This window comes from Hevea brasiliensis, chromosome 17 (assembly GCF_030052815.1).
Source record: "Hevea brasiliensis isolate MT/VB/25A 57/8 chromosome 17, ASM3005281v1, whole genome shotgun sequence".
In the NCBI taxonomy this organism is placed as follows: Eukaryota; Viridiplantae; Streptophyta; class Magnoliopsida; order Malpighiales; family Euphorbiaceae; genus Hevea; species Hevea brasiliensis.
The window spans coordinates 8183542-8200726 of NC_079509.1; the positions used below are offsets into that span (position 1 = coordinate 8183542).

At 35.0% G+C, this 17185-nt stretch overlaps 1 protein-coding gene across 1 annotated transcript; it reads right to left on the reverse strand.

Annotated features, from left to right (window-relative positions):
* Window positions 1-5383: 5383 nt before the first annotated feature.
* On the reverse strand, window positions 5384-10572 carry LOC110636803 (cytochrome P450 736A117). Its single transcript, XM_021786647.2, has 3 exons — window positions 10334-10572; window positions 6216-7251; window positions 5384-6087 (listed from the first exon to the last, which is right to left on the reverse strand). The coding sequence occupies exons 2-3, from the start codon at window positions 7143-7145 to the stop codon at window positions 5479-5481; spliced, it is 1539 nt and encodes a 512-aa protein (XP_021642339.2). The 5' UTR covers window positions 7146-7251; window positions 10334-10572; the 3' UTR covers window positions 5384-5478.
* Between the last annotated feature and the right edge of the window lie 6613 nt (window positions 10573-17185).

Sequence of the window (17185 nt, forward strand, 5' to 3'; positions counted from 1 at the left end):
TTTCGCTTAATAATCCAAGTGTGGGGGTCAACGAAATCAATTCAAAACTGTACTCACTCCGACTTATCCATACATAAGGATCAAGTCCCAACGAGTCAAGCTCCTGCCATGACTACCCGTCCTACCCATATCCATATCCGCACCATACTCACGCCAATGCACCCACACAATTTCAAATTATTTTCAGCGCTGCAATTACCAATAAATAACAATAATTAATTATGCAGCAACCACAATACCCCTAACATATTAACTATACATGTGCATAATTAAATATTTATAAAATGCATGAGCATGCCAAATAAATAAGTAATATTGAAATTGCAAAAATAATCAATATCTAACTCACAAACTGGTCGACTAGACTGCAGCTTGTCCGACTGGAAGGAGAAGACGGCCAGTACAGATCACCTAAATATACACACTAACCTTTATCAAAAGACTAACAAAATAAAAATAAATAATTCAACTATAGAATTAAAATAAATCCTAAGATCTTGCTGAAATTTCGACAGAGTCTCCCCTATAATTGGACTTAACCCCCCTACAAGAAAAATGAATCAACAACAATACACAAGGCCTGAGGCCCACAACAATAATTATAATGCCCATCCGGGGCCTACAAGAATCCTAATATAGATCCAATCCTCCAAACTCTAACTCGAATCCCTAACGTCTCTACAGTCCAAATATTTATTTTCAAAACTTCAAAAATTATGAAAATATTCTTGGAGGTATTCTATATTGTCTTTATATTAATTAAATTTATTTTATTTAATTTTACTAAGCAAGGAACATTTTACAGATTTAACAGCTAGCTTAGTCAAGGTAAAAATTTATACAATAAGTTCGGGACTACCTTTGCAAATTCTGCTACCTGGAGTACGTCTGGAATGTTTGACAATGCTAGGAACGATTGTAAATACGACCCCTTTTCAAGACAACCTGCCAGACACCCAGACCGGATCAAAAACTCAGTATCGAGTGCCAGTGAGCTATCGCCGATATGATCGCACCTAAACAAAGCTCAAAATTTGTTAATAATTATCATATAAGTATTTTAAATTTATGAGAATTGAAAATAGTCGAAAATCTCACCAAGCAATCTAAACCTTTTGACAATCGCCTTTTTCAAACGATGTCCGATCAGAGTAGGGTCAATCCCATCTTGAAGGTTTCGTAGCTCTGAGTCCAACAGTGGTCTTGGATTTTGATCCAATGGTCAGATCATCCTAGATATGATCGGAAAGCTTGAAAAATCCAAAACTTCCCTCCTTTACAACTTTTCCCTTTAATCATCATTTGCTGCAAAATTAGTATCAAAAGAAAGCTCTCGGAATAATCTTGCCAATGCCACCAAGAATGCCTTGATCGGACGTCGGATGAAGTCAGAATCACACTTGGAAGCCACTGCCCCTGCGTGCTCGTTGAAGGAGGAAATTCCTCCATTAGCGCCACTACTGGCACTTCTTTGATCGGCTAGTGGCTCGCTGATGTTGCCTGAGGCCGAAGGAGGTGCTGGGCAGTGCTCCTTGTCACCGAAGAGGATGGGACGGTGAGGGGAGGGAGGAAAGTGAGGGAGAGAGAGACCAAAAAGGGAGAGGGAAGGGGGGGGGGGGGGGGGGCGCACTACCTGCTGTGCGATTTGTCTCCCTTTCTTTTTAACTTTTAATTACTTAATAAATCCTCAAAATTTTGTAAGTTTTTCAATTAGGTCCAAACTTGTTTTTTAATAGGAATCAACATTACATTAACTAGTTAAAATTAGATTTTTAAGTAAAATACAACAAAAAAATAATAATAATAATAATAACAATAATAATAATAATACTAATAATAATCAAACTAATAACAATTAATCAAATCTTAGAACCAAGGTTAACAATAATGTAATAATATATTTTTTTAATTGATTTAATATTAATTTATAAAACTAATCATTTTAATTAAAATTGGACTATTAAATAATTTATAAAATATATTTAGAAATAACATTAAAAATGTATAAATGAAAGTTTTACAAAAATTATGAATTAGTTAAATAATATTAAAATACTATATAAAATATGAAATTTATATTTTAAAAATTTAGGTTATTACAAGGATTGTGTGATTTCTAAGAAAAAATGTGGTCATTGTGTCGTTTGAGTCTCAATCCCTCCGATTCGAGCTAGTCATTTGATATGTGTTTCATAATCTAAAACTCAATTTCTCCAATGATCAATTCCAAATTTAATTTGTTGCATGGTTTTTATATTGGGCTTGTAATGTTGGTCTATATCTATTGTGAATATCTCACCCACATAAATTAAAAAATATAAAATTTAATATGATTCAGCATAAACCTACTCCACCAATAAATCCACTATCAAAGAAAAATAATTACAACTACTAATTATTTTTTTCACCCTCAAAATTACTCAAACAAAACTCACAGAATTCAATACACTTCTCCACTTTGTGAGCTTTCTATAATACATTCAATATAATGGCTAACCAACTACATATATATAGGCTACTAAAAACTAATCTTTCTAGAACTCTAATTATTAAACTTCATAATTTAAATTCTAATAAATTTTCTAAACTAATTATACTTTCTAATTCTAATTAGACTTAGACTCTGGCAATCTCAACCTCTAAGTCAAATGGAATTTGTCTTCACAATTTCTACAAAAGTCAATTTTCTCTTGAGTACTTCCTTGCACTCTTGATTGTTGATGTTACCTCTTGCTTCCACTTGCATTCTTTCAATTAATGTGATTCCTTCTAATTTATAGAGATTAGTTGCACTAATCTTCTAACCATTCATGATCACAAGAGCACCTTCACTAACTCTAATGACTTCACAATGAATCAAATACCTATAACCCAAAGAATCCAATTTTCCCAAGGAAATTAAATTCCTTTCAAATTTTGGAATATACCTCACTTCATTGAACACTTTTACTCGATCACCATGTAGCTTGATCTTCACCTTTCTAACACCTTCAACTTCCATCTTATTCGTATTGGCTAGCTTCACTTTCTCTCCTTCATTCTCTTCAATCACATCAAACCATTCCTTCTTTGAGCAAATATAGAATGGGTAAACAGAATCCATTAACCACTCATCTTGTACTGGATCTTTTGCCTTTTTCTTATCATCATACATATTCAAACATTCACCATCAACACCATCATCCATTACAATTGCAGCAGTTCCTTTTTTTTCTTTTCCGCGACTCTTCTTGAATTGTTTAAACTCTGCAAGATCTTTCTTTATCTTCATACAATGGTATTGAATGTGACTCTTCTCATGACAGTAGTAGCATTCTCTATATTTAAGGTTTATTTCCATGTGAATTGCTTCTACTATGACTAGAACTAGCAACAAAAGCTCCACCTTCACTGCTACCACTTGTCTTCTTGAACTTCTCATCATCCAAGATAATTGCGGTAACCTCCTCGATCTTCAAAATCTCCTTCTCAACTGTTAGAATTGTCACCAAGCTTTTTATAAGATTGTGGGAGAGAGGTTAGAAGCAAGAGGGCTTTATCTTCATTATCTACCTTCACACCAACACTACCCAATTGAGTAATTAATTTATTTAAAAATATTAAGATGATTCCTTACATCAGTACCTTCATCGATTCTGAGTTGCTATAACTTCTTCAAAATACAAGCTATTTGTGAGTAACTTTAACATATACAAGCTCTCCAATTTCTTTCACAAAACAATTGGCGAAGTCTCCTCAAAAACATTATACTTCACATCAGGGGTTAACATCAATCTAATTGTACTCACTACCCTTTGTTGAAGCTTCTTCAAATCATTATCTTTCATGTTCGTCATTTGTTTCTAATTCAATGCTTTAATTAATCATTGTTGTACAAGAACATCCTTCACGGTGCTTTACCACAAATAGAAATTATTTTTCCCATCAAACGACTCCACCTCAAATTTTGTGTTCACCATCTTGAACCACTGCTCTAATACAAATTTTTATGAAAAATAACACCCACACAAAATAAAAAACACAAAATTTAATGTGGTTTGGCGTAAGCATACTCCATCAACAAATCCACTATCAAAGAAAAATAATTATAATCACTAATTATTTTTCTCACTCTCAAAATCATTCAAACAAAACTCGTAGAATTTAATACACCTTTCTACTTTGTGAACTCTCTACACAGGGATCGAGCCAGGGGTGGGCCAAGGGGACCATTGGGTCCCCCTAAAATTTTGAAAATTTTCAAGGATTTAATGGTAATTTTCAAAAAAAAAATTCTATTCTTATATTAAATTTTGATGAGTATGGGACCTTAAGGGCTTTAAAAACTTTAAGTGAGTTTAATAGTTATTTTATATAAATTTTGTTTAATAATTATAAAATAGTTATCATCATTAGTGATTCAATCCCTTCAATCAACACCTATATAAGTAATTTATTAATAAATTATGTATTTTAATTGGGCCCTCCTAAACCAAAATTTTGGCTCCGTACATTCAATAAAATGGCCAACCAACTATATATATATATATATGCGATTAAAAACTAATCCTTTTAAGACTCTAATTATTAAACTTCATAATTTAAATTCTATTAAACTTTTTAAACTAATTATACTTACTAATTCCAATTGGACTTAGACTCTAACAGCATTAAAAAAAATTACATTGATGAACATCAAATTGTTGATAGTGCTTTGTCTTTGTTAGCTAAAAAGCAAGGTAATGCTGTATCTGCCTCTTCTTCTATTACTTGTCGCTCTTCTGTTTGATGGTGTGCTCTCCCATTAGAATCCTTTAAGCTCAATACAGAGGCAGCCATGGACAATGGTGGTAATACTGGTTTTGGCATGGTGATTCGAGACTTCAGAGGTAATGTTTTAATGGAAGGGCGTTCCATTCTTCGGGTTCTATGTCACCGAAAGAAGCTGAAGTCGAAGCAGCTTCCTTAACGGTGCAAAGCGCTATAGAGGCAAGTTTTTCTTCGGTAATCCTAGAGTCTGATTCTTTAGTTTTGGTGCAACATGTGAATGACGGTCTCTTCCCTAGATCGCATTTGGGCACCCAGCCGCTTGCTGAATCTCCAGCTGGCAGCTCAGAATTGTTTTAAATTTGCTTTGTGGCCATGTTTTTAGAGAAGCCAATCAAGTGGCTCATTGTCTAGCTAAATATGCTCTCTCTTTCATATGAGGAAGTTATTAGGCTTGAGGAAGTTCCTCATTGTGTGCTTTCCCTTGTAGTTGATGAACTGGTTCCTTATTGAGCTCAATAAATTTCTTTTCCTCAAAAAAAAAAAAAAATGATTAGTTGCAACGATTTGTTTAGGATTTTTTTTTATCAGAATTAAAAGTATAAAATATAATAAGCAAAAAAAAAGTTAAATAATATGAAATCAATATAATAATTCGATTAATGAGACTTAAATTTACAGTTTTTTAATATTAAGAATTTAAACCTTAATTTTGTCTATTTTTATGGGTGATCAAGGCCTTGGAGTTGCAATAGCAAGAAGAGGAAATTTTCTATGGATGGTAAGACCAGGACATTCGGTCATGTCCAGATCTTTCCCGCTGGCACCACCAGGCAATGCCCAGTTGAACTGGTTGACAAGATTTGCCAAAACTAGCTCATTTGTTGTCATGGCAAATAAAATTCCAGGGCAGCCTCTCCTGCCACCTCCAAATGGAATCAGTTCGAAATCATGTCCTTTGAAATCTATACTGCTATTCAAGAATCTCTCAGGCCTAAATTCCTCAGGTTGGTCCCATCGCTTAGGGTCTCTCCCAATCGCCCATGCATTGGTAAATACCGTTGAACCAGCAACTACGTCGTATCCTTTTATTTTGACATCTTGGGTCGATACTCGTGGAACTAGTAATGGAATTGGAGGATATAACCTTAGAGTCTCTTTGATCACTGCCTTCAGGAAATTCATTTGATCCAAATCACCTTCTGTTATCTGTGCTTTGCCATTGCCAATTCTTCTTACCTCGTTTTGCACTTCCTTCATCACTCTGGGGTGCCTCAGGAGCTCTGACATTGCCCATTCTAGCACTGTGTAAGTAGTATCAGTTCCAGCAGCAAACATATCCTGCCAATTGATCAATTGGAAAATGGTAGAAATTAATAGCTCATCCAAACATATTTGTTTATCATTTTCTCTATAAATTTTACTGTCAAGAAATTATTTTTGTGTTGAAGTGAAGGTATCATGCATACCAAGATGAGGGCTTTAATGTTAACTTTGGTCATGGAAAATCCGGCCATGTTATCCTCTTGAAGCTTAAGCAGAACATCCACAAAATTTTTCTTGTCTTCACTTTCTACATTTCTATGATTAGCGTTGCTTCTTCTTTTTGCAGTATCCATATGCTCTTCAACTACTTCATCTAGAAATGTATCAAACTCTTTGGAAATTTTCTCCACTTTCGCATCAAAGCCGTTTATACCATTTACCCAACCAAGCCATGGGATAAAGTCCCCCACAGTGAAAGTACCTAACAATTCCATGAACTCCCCTAATAACTCCTTAAACTTCTTCCCGCTCTTACCTTCACTGTACTTCCTTCCTAAAGCCACCCTGCATACAATATCATTTGTAAGAGATGCAAAGGTTTCGCTTAAATTAACTGGAGATGACAAGTAAGCAGATTCTTTGATCTTCTTGGCAAAGATGGCGATTTCTTCTTCTCTTACACTTCGAAATGATTGCACCCTCTTGGTACTTAAAAGCTGAAGCACACAAATGCTTCTCATCTGCCTCCAATACTCACCATAAGGTGCTGTGGACACATCCTGCCCTCCATAGAGAAGTTTATCGGCAATGTTAAACTTTGGTCTGTTTGAGAAAGTGAGATCATGGGTTTTCATGATCTCCCTTGCAACATCTGCAGATGAGGCAACAAGAACAGGGATGCTTCCAAAGCGGAGTTGCATGAGGGGGCCATAACATTGAGCCAACGAGCGCAGGGAGCGGTGAGGATACAAGCCTAGTTGGTGGAGGTTTCCAAGAATTGGAAGCTTTGGTGGTGAAGGTGGGAGGTTTTTTTGTATAGGAGGATTCAAGAGCCATTTAAGAACTAAAAATGAGATGAAGAAGAAGAAGAAGAAGAAGAATAGGGGAAGGCCATTGATGAAGAATTGCAACATGATGTTCAACACTCAGCAACTTTTCTTGTGTGTATCTTGGCAAGAAAATTAACTTCCTCTTATAAGAATTTCCTCGACTAAAAAACAAATCAGATTTCCTGTTGGTCTGTCACCGAAGAAAATTGGTGCCATTAAAATCCAGAGGAAAAAATACAAAAGTGTGATCAGCTCATATCAGACTAATCTTAATTAATTACAAGGAAAGCACATACAGTTCACAATTTGATTTATAAATGTACTTGACTATGTCAATATGATCTTGAGTTTTATTTTGGCAGCAAAAAAAAAAAATGTGTGACACATTTAACAACCTGATCTTCTCATTTTAAAAGCAAATTATTTAATTAAATTTTTTTCCTATAAATTTAGCCCATCATGAATTCAAGATATAATATATATAATGAAACTCTTTTATTAAATATATAAACCTATTTATTTAGTATAAAAAGAAAATTAGATGGATTAGTTATTAAAATTTTGATTCATCATTAGGGCTAATTGCATGTTATATAATTGAAAAAATATAGAATATAATAAATTTTAATTTTAAATAAAAAATTTAATAATATTTATTTAAGATATTTAGATAATTATTTTTTAATAATAATTTTCATAATAACAATATATAAATTTAAATTAAGAATGTCATAGTAGCGTATTAACACTTCAATTCATATTTCAACGGTGAACTTTATGTATAATTTCCCATTTTTTTTTTAAAGATGGTGGGGGTAGGTGATGACAAAAGTTTACGCCGACATTGATTTCGTTGATTCGGTCCACGCGGCATCTCGCTTGTTTTAGTTGCCGCTCACAATAAAAATATATCTCCTAGGACCCACCCCTCACGGACTCACGGGCTCAGCACTCCTGCAGCCACTCCACTAAGGGAAATTTTAAAATAATAATAAATAGAAAAATTATAGCCAATTTTTATTGATTCATTAAAAAAGTATGGCCAGAGGCCCTAATACATCAGCAGGCTCATGGCCAACCAAAAGCTTCCAACTGAAGATTTAAATTCTACAAGACGAACTAAACCCATTGCAAATTAACCTTAATACAGCATGGATCTTGGACTCGAATCCATGATCCAGAGGATCATCGCCAAAAAACCAAGAAACGGCTATATGCCTGCAAGGAGTTTCCCTAAATAATAACAACCCAAGGGAGATGAAAATACAACTAGAAACCCAACAACACCAGTGAAATATCGTGATGGAAAGACTATCAACAGCATTGGAGCAGAAGAAAAACTTTTTTTTCTAAAATCTCATGATGGACTGCTAAATCAAACACACAAAATTTTAAAAAAAAATCAACACCCAATCTTCAGAAACAAACGGGATCTACCTTTGATACTAAAATTGAAGAAAAAAGTAGAGTTCCATCTTGGTCAACAACACTACTAAGTGTCAGTAGAGACCTTGAGAATACTATCCTCTCTCGTGTCCTCTCAAAAGGCTAACACCACCAAGCAGATCCATATAGACCAACTCTTCCTAAAAACCACCTACATGCAATCCATTCAAAAGCATATCAACAATATCCCTTACCCACTAAGCACCAGATCTACCTCAAAATCATAGAGAAAGATTATTTATTACGATCCCCGTCCGGAGGTGAGGAGGGAGAGACTCACTCTCCAAGCAAGGAGGGAGAAAATTGTCCCCTGCCTAAAAGGGGCAGAATACGACGATGACTTTGGCAAAGAAAGTAATATAGACCCACAAAAATGAAACTACCAAGAGAACTTTCAAGAGAAAGGGACTATAAGGTCATTGAAATTATAGCAAAATTATTGTATGTACAGGGATGGAGAAATATACAGTCAAATAATACTACTTAATTAAAAAAAATCTCCATACATATTATATTAAACTACCAATATGATGAGCCATTCAAATTTTTAAAATATTATTATATTTAATAAATTTAAATTTATTATCTTATTTTAATATTTTGAAAAATAAACACCTAAGCTTATACTGTTAGAGAATTTTATTTAAATTTAGTATATTAATAATTATTATACTTGACTTGTAATATATAAAAAATTGAACATAATTATTATTTTACTTGTAAAATTAACGTTTATATTATTTATTATAATTACAAGTATTAAAAGTGTATTTTTTATGATGAATTGTGAAAACTCAATTGTGAAATTAATGATAAATATGATTATTTGATTACATATAAACTTGGCTAAGGGCAAAACTGAGAACGGCCCATATCAAACTTGAAACCAACCCTGGTCAACAATTCAAGACCTTGAGCTGAGAGTTTGAAAATAAAACTAACCAGTGTGAACCAAAGGAATCAGCCCTGTTCAAAAACTTATTTTCTTTTTTTTTTTTTAATTTATATTGAGCTTAAATTTGAGTTTTTATTTTTTACATTAAAAATTAAATTATTTATTTATAGTTTGATAATTCTAATGGCCGAACTGGAACAGTTTCAAACTAAAACTGGACTGAACTATGAAGTCGACCAAACCAATGATTTTGACTAGAATTAGCCGTGGCCATGTCTAATTATATATTGAGAAAGATATGTTTGATAATATTTATAATGAATCAATCATACAATACCTACAGAAAATGTAAATTCATGGAGAATGGTTATAAGTTTAATATTATAATAATAATTTATTATTTTACAAAACATATTATTCTTATACATTGAAAATTTACGCAGATTTAGATTTTTATTTTTTTATTAAATAATTTATCATTACATATAATATTTTATTTTCCTTTAAATCGTGTAAAATAATTTTTTTTTTATCTCATTTGTTCAATTTCCTAACTATGTACCAAGAAGATTAAAAATTAGTACTCCTCCATAAAGACATAATTATAGTTATTTTTTAAAATTAAAACCAGTAAATCTAATATTTTACGAAAGGTGGAACAAGTGATTTAGAATCACACAATAATAATAATAATAAACAATCAACTAATCCATCAAACGATAAAACTCACTATTTCAATGTAATAAATGAATAGATAGACCATATATTGGTCCTAATCGAAATTGAAGTATTCTATTTTTCATAATATATAATCTTTGACGCAGAGAGATTTAATTATGCATTAAAAAGAGCAAATTAAAACCAAAATAAAGAAAACAAAAAGAGTGTATAAGTGAAGAAAATATAGTTAACTGGAGAGCCAAATTTATACCTGTACTCATCATGAAGATCACCGATTATACTGTTCAAGAAATCTTCACTTCAACTCGACGTGAGTAAATGGTTTTAATTCAGTGATGCTTTGTTTCTCCTTCTGATAAGTTTTCGATGGCATGAAATTTTCCTCCTCAATGAGAATGTTGGTGATGGTGATCTTGATAATGTGGAGTGGAGGCTATCCACGTGTATCCATTTTTTGCAAAATTTAAAGGGATAAAAAAAAAATGAATAAAAGATGAGAACTTTGAAAAAAATAGGCAACTTATGGTTGCCACGGCCTTTTGCCCACCATGGAGCCTAAGACCGACAACGCCAAAGAGGCTCCAATTAATCCAAGTTGAGGACGAACGGATGTTAATTGAATCGGATTTTTAATTAATTAAATTTTTAATTAATTTTAAAAATATTATTTAAATTAAATTAAAATTACAAAAATTAAAATTAATTAAAATTAAAAATAATCTATTAGTTGTTAATTATAATCGAATTAATAAAAAAATAAATATATATTTTATATTATTTTAATAAAATATTAATAAAAATATATTTATAATCCTTTTTTATTTATAAAAAATTTATATGATTTAATATTAATAAATAATAATTATAAGTTAAATATTATTATAAAATTATAAAAATAATAATTATTAATAACATATCATTAATAAAATTATAATTCATATATTAATTAATAAAAAATCGATTAGTTCGATTATCAAATCAACGTTAATCGAATCGATAACTAAAAATAAAAAATTTTATTATTATTAACAAAAAGCGAATCGAACTAAACATACTTTTACTAAAATAACTAAATTTTATTAGGTCAGTTCGATTATTCGGTTATAACCTAATAATGCATGCTCCTAATAGAAACAAGAAATGTTTGATGCAATTAACACCTTAACATATTAGGAAAATCAAAATAGTAGAATAGGTCAATATATTGATTTTTCACTATTATATATGTATTTTTTATATTTTGAATTTAATACAAATAATACATAATGTGAGGAATTTATCTTATTTTCTCTGTGAATAATCTTATAATAGGTAGACAAAGAATTCAAATTCGAGACTTCCCAACTCTCTCCACCTTGAAAAGTTGAGAACACCACATATATATATATATATATACACACACAAGAAAGAATTATATATGTATTAATTATAATAATTTTTTCTCATCATTAATAGAGTTATATTTAAGTTGATATCTTTCATGTATTAATTGAATTCTGATAAAATTAATTGAACATTTAATATCATTAATAATTTCATAATTTAATTCTGAGCAATTAAAAATGTGGAAAGTTCATTTGATACAATATGACAGATGTGCATATAAAATAAGTGTCCTTATTATATTACTACAAGAAATGTTAAAAATAACTACGAAAATTACCGACTACAGAATTTCGTTGGTAATTTATCAACGCTTTACAGATGAAAAAGAAAAATAAAATTTAAACTAATTTTTATCGACAAAATTATCGACTAATTACCGATCAAAACTTTACCGACGATGTAATTTCGTAGGTAAAAGTGGTGCTAACATTAACGGCAAAATTAGTGACCAAATAATAAAAATAACAATCAAATATTTCCTCGGTAATTACCAACGAAACGCTTTTCGTAGTTAATAGTAAGAAAAAAATAGAAAATAAAATTTTTTAAAAAAAAACCTACGAACAATTTTTCGTCGGTAATTACCAACGAAAAGTTTTTCATAAGTAATATTAAGAAAAAAATAGAGAAGAAAATTTCTAAAAAGCTAAAAAATTTTACCTACGAATTTTTTTTGTCGGTAATTATTAACGAAATGCTTTTCGTAGGTAATATTAAGGAGAAAATGGAGAAGAAAAAATCTAAAAAACTTGAAAAAATTTTAGCTATGAATTTTTTTTGTCAGTAATTACCAACGAAACGCTTTTTGTAGGTAATATTAAGGAGAAAATAGAAAATAAATTTTTTTAAAAAAATACCTACGAAAAATTTGTCGTCGGTAATTATCAACGAAAAGTTTTTCGTAGGTAATATTAAGACAAAATAGAGAAGAAAATTTCTTAAAAACTAAAAAAAAAATACATACGAAAAATTTTTCATCCGTAATTACCAACGAAAAATGTAACACCCCGAAATTTTAATTTTTATGAGCATTTTGGTATTTTAATTTTATTTAAATTTTAGGAATTTTTTTGAGATTTTTCGGATTTTAAAAATCGGGTTCGATTTTCCGAAAATATAAACTTTGATGATTTTTAAAAATTAATTTAAAGACCACGTGGCAAAACTAAAAATATATTTGGAGTCTACGTATTTTTCTCGAAGTTTTCAAATTTTTTCGAATTTTGGACCTCGCTTTTCCGAGGCGAGTAAAAATTCAAAATTTTGTATCTGAATCGAACCGGCCGAATCGACCGATCGGATCGGACGATCGAATCGGACCGCCCTTTTCCTTCTTCCTTTTTCTTTCCCGCGCCCCTCTCCCTTTTCTCTCGCTTTCTCTCTCCTCCTCGCCCACCGCCTCGCCTCCCTGCCCTCCTCGCGGCCGCCTCACCGCCCGGCCAATGGCAGCGCCGAACGGCCGGAACGCGCGATCTCCTTCCTCGCGCGGCGTTTCGGCTTCCCGCCAACCGCCGATCCGCCACCAATTGGACCGGTCTTGTGTCCAAAATCATCTACTCGGCGAGAGCTTTCCATAGACACCAAGAACGCCAAATCCATCCAAATGGATTGTCCGATTTTTGCTCGGGAAGATTTTAGCCAAATTCGAATTTCGGGCTAGATTTCAAAACCGTGAATCCCATGAGAAAACCGAGGCCACCAGCACGCTCCATTCGCCGAGAGCTTCGCAAACGACATAAATTTCGAATTTTTCGCATAATCGCTTTTGGTGGTCCCACGGAACCGCAGTGTATTTTCGAGCATTAAATGAGCTTAGAAAATTCTGAAAAATTTATGTACTAACCCCGTGTTATGGGCTTCGTGTAGGTATCCTCGATTCGCGAAATTCGGCGATTGACCGGTTCGCAAATTTCGCCGCATGCACTGCACTGGAAAAGTCTCCGAATTGGACCGAGGTTTTGGCTAGCCCCCCATTTTCAGACGTCCCGAGCGCGTTCCCGAAGTCGGAATCGGCAAAGGTAAACCCGAACCTTGTTTTTTCGTAATTTTCTAGTGCTTAAATAGGATTAAAAATCCATAAAATATTCGTGGTAGCTTAGAAAATTACGATTCTTTTTGCAATAGCTTAGTAATATTGCTAAGGACCGCGGGGCAAAGTTTTATAATTTTTAGAGCTTGTTTGGGCAGTTTTTTGTAAAAATGATCAATAATAAGGACTAAATTGAAATTTTGCGTATTGTGATGGATGATTGATTTGATGGGCCCAGGAGGGGCTGTGTGATATGATTGAACTGTGGATATATGGATTTTGAATATAGAAGTGTGTTTTGAGCCATTTTGCAGGTTGGGTAGGTCCTAGGTATAGGGGAGACTCTACCGGATTTTCGGCACGACTTAGGACGTACTTGATCTTTTTCTTTGTTTGTATTGAGTCAAATTTATTAAATAGATGTAATGTAATTGTCGTGTGAGCGATGCCTTCTTCCTCCGCCCAGCCGCCACAGTAATTTGTCGTCAAGTTTGTGAGTAAAATATTAATTTTAATTGTAATTTCGATATTATTATATGTTCAGCATGCCCATGCATCACTTATATGCATATATTTATGTAGTTAAACTCTAGGCACGAATTATGTTGCATTCATAACTGTTAATGTGCTATGAATATTGTTGTGGTAATTTGGAGCAGCAGCGTATGCGTGGCGCATGGTGATGTGGTGTGGACTATGGATAGACCAGGCAACCACGGCTTGAGTAATTGGCCGGGACCCGATCCTTCGAGGGGTAGTCACGCTTGAGTAATTCTGGGACCTCGATTTGGTTATTAAGTGGAAGTCCGAGCTTGAGTAATTCCGGCACCAAAGTTGGATTTAAGAGAGTCAGATAGGGATCAGCTCCCATATGTTATGATTGATACTACAGGGTGTGTGAGTGCTCCAAATTACCTTTTTGATGTTATGATGTGAAAATGTTGTTAATGTTGCATTTCACTCTACAGGGTACATTAGTTCTAGATAGTTATAGAGATTATGGTTAAAATTGATATTTTACTCTCTGAGTCGAATGCTCACTCCTGTTCAATATTTTTTTTCAGGCTACAGGAGGATTTTATTTTGGTTAACCTGCTTTTCTCCCTCGTAGGTCTATTATTACTGTTTGTACAAACTTATTAAATCTTAGAATTTCCGCATGTGTTAGAAATGTTATTTGATTTGGGTCTGTAAACTAAATTATTATTTTGGGACCTGTAAACTTAATATGCTATGCATGTTTGATGGATTGGATGAGGGAGCTGAGCTCCCATTTATTATTATGTTGATGAGTATGTGGAGGGTGAGCTGAGCACCCCAATTGAATAAATATTGAGTTTTCATGTCGGATGAGTCGAAAACTCACCGTTTGTAAGTCCAATTTATGGCGGACTGTCCGTTTGTTTTCTTGATATTGGGCCCAAATGGGCCTTAGAGTTGGGTTAATGAACAGTTAGGCTTACTACAGGCCTCGGGGGCTTTAGGCTGTCCCAGGTCCTAGTGCCGGTCCGGCCCATAGGTTGGGTCGTGACAAATGTGGTATCAGAGCTTAGGCTCCAGATTCTTAGGGAATGTTGTCTAAAGTGTTGGGAAAAGTCTAATAGGAGTCACATGCGGAAAAATAGGGTCCATATTCGTCTTGCATTGTCGTCTTTGCTTCTAGTTTCTGCTTCATATATTGTGTGTAAATATGAGTCTATAGAGTCGTGCAATGTGCGCTTTGAATTTTGTGGGCTAATGTCTGAATTTCAGAAAATGCGTAGAAGGTGAGAGCCGCCATCGCACTAGAGCGATGTGCTCGACGAGGTGTCAAGACAGATGAGGCGCCGCCCGAGGAGGCGGGTAGGAGGCCTAGAGTCGCTCAAGTAGAAGAGCTACCCACGCTCAGAATCTTTTCATGGCACAGGGTCCCATGGACCCCATGGCAGCTACTCTAGCTGGTCTGCAGAGAACCATCGACATGATGGCGCAGTATATGGTCCACCCTCCACAGCAGCAGCAGTCCACCGCACCAAGAGGGGAACCGTACAAACAGATCATAAATTTTAAGAAGTTGGTGCCTGGTACTTATGATGTGTCAGACGATGCATATCGGTTTCTGGATTCTCGCATGTGCAGAATGTAATTACGATTGATCGATAGAAGATTGATAGAGTGTATGCAAAGATGTCATGGGGCCCATGCCTAGACAATGGATGAATGACTACGTGTTACCCTGATGGAGGGTTTGACATGGGCCTGGTTGTGGAACTTTTATCAATCGGTTTGTGCGTAAAGCTTCAGAGATCGAAGTGGGCCTTTGAGGCCTTAAGACGTAATGGCGTGTCCAGAGATGAATATGCTGCACTTCGAATTGAGCAGATATGCCCCTACGCAGAGCTACGAAACTATGAAGGTAAAGAGGTTCCTAAAGGGGCTTGACAGAGGTATGCGAACCGCCATGATGTCGGATCGTCTTTTGATGTGGTGGTTGATCGAGCTGCATGCATTGAGATTAGCTATGCCGTGGGATGACAATGGAAGAGCAAAGAAAATAGAGCAGAGGGTTCTCGTGTGTCCCTTCCATGGGTACTCCTGGTGCAGGCTGTGGTAATTACAGAGGAAAGGGTAGGAGCAAGAGAAGTGGTTTCGCATACGCACCACGAGGATCTGCACTGTGGTACGATCCAAAGAAGGGTCACGCTCGGTACAGCAGCCTGGTCCGGTTCAGATCCTCCTTGGCACCTTGTGCACAAGGTGGAAGAGGACATTCAGACCTTGTTTGATGGGATCAGAGTATGCTTCTGTGTGGCCAACAGTGGTCACTTTGCTAGAGAATGCCCCATGTTCAATGAGCCACGATGGGGTCACAGTGGTTCTCATTGCGAATGTTCCTCAACGATTGTATCCGGCGCTTCCAACATGGCAGTACCAGTTGGGTACAACAGGCCGAGGACCCGGGGGACGTGGATTTGGAGGCGATCAGAGGTAGAAGTCGTGATCGTGGTTACGCCACTCGGTAGGGGTCAAGCTCGAGTTTTCACCCCGACCCACCAGGATGCTCAAGCTTCAAATGCGCTTGTAGGTGTATTCTTCCGGTCCGTTCTTATGAGGCTCGTGTTTTGATAGATCCGGTGCTACGCACTCATTTGTCTCCCCGTGTTTGCCATGAGGTTGGGTAGAAACCCTACAACCTTAGAATGCCCTTTCTCAGTAGCAACACCACATAGAGACAACAGAGAAGTAGATAAGGTTTTTCCGGGTAGCCCATTAGTAGTTGAAGGAAAGATACTCCCAGCAGACTTGCTTCCTCTACCAGTAATGGATTTCGATGTAATCTTGGGGATGGATTGGTTGGCAACTCACTATGCCACTTTAGACTGCAGAACAAAAGGTGTATTTCCACATACCGGGTGGGGAAGAGTTTAGCTTTGATGGTGACATGAGTGTGGCTCCATATAATTTGGTGTCAGTAATTAGTGCTAGAAAAATGTTGAGGCGTGGATGCCAAGGGTATTTGGCATTGGTGAGAGATACATCTGTAGAACGTGTCAGCATGGGAACTGTTCCTATTGTCAGAGAATTTATGGATGTCTTCCTGCAGGAGCTTCTGTGGTTGCCACCAGGAATGGAAATAGAGTTTTGTATTGATGTTGTGCCGGGTACAAACCCAATATCCATGACACCTTACAGGAGGGCACCAGCAGA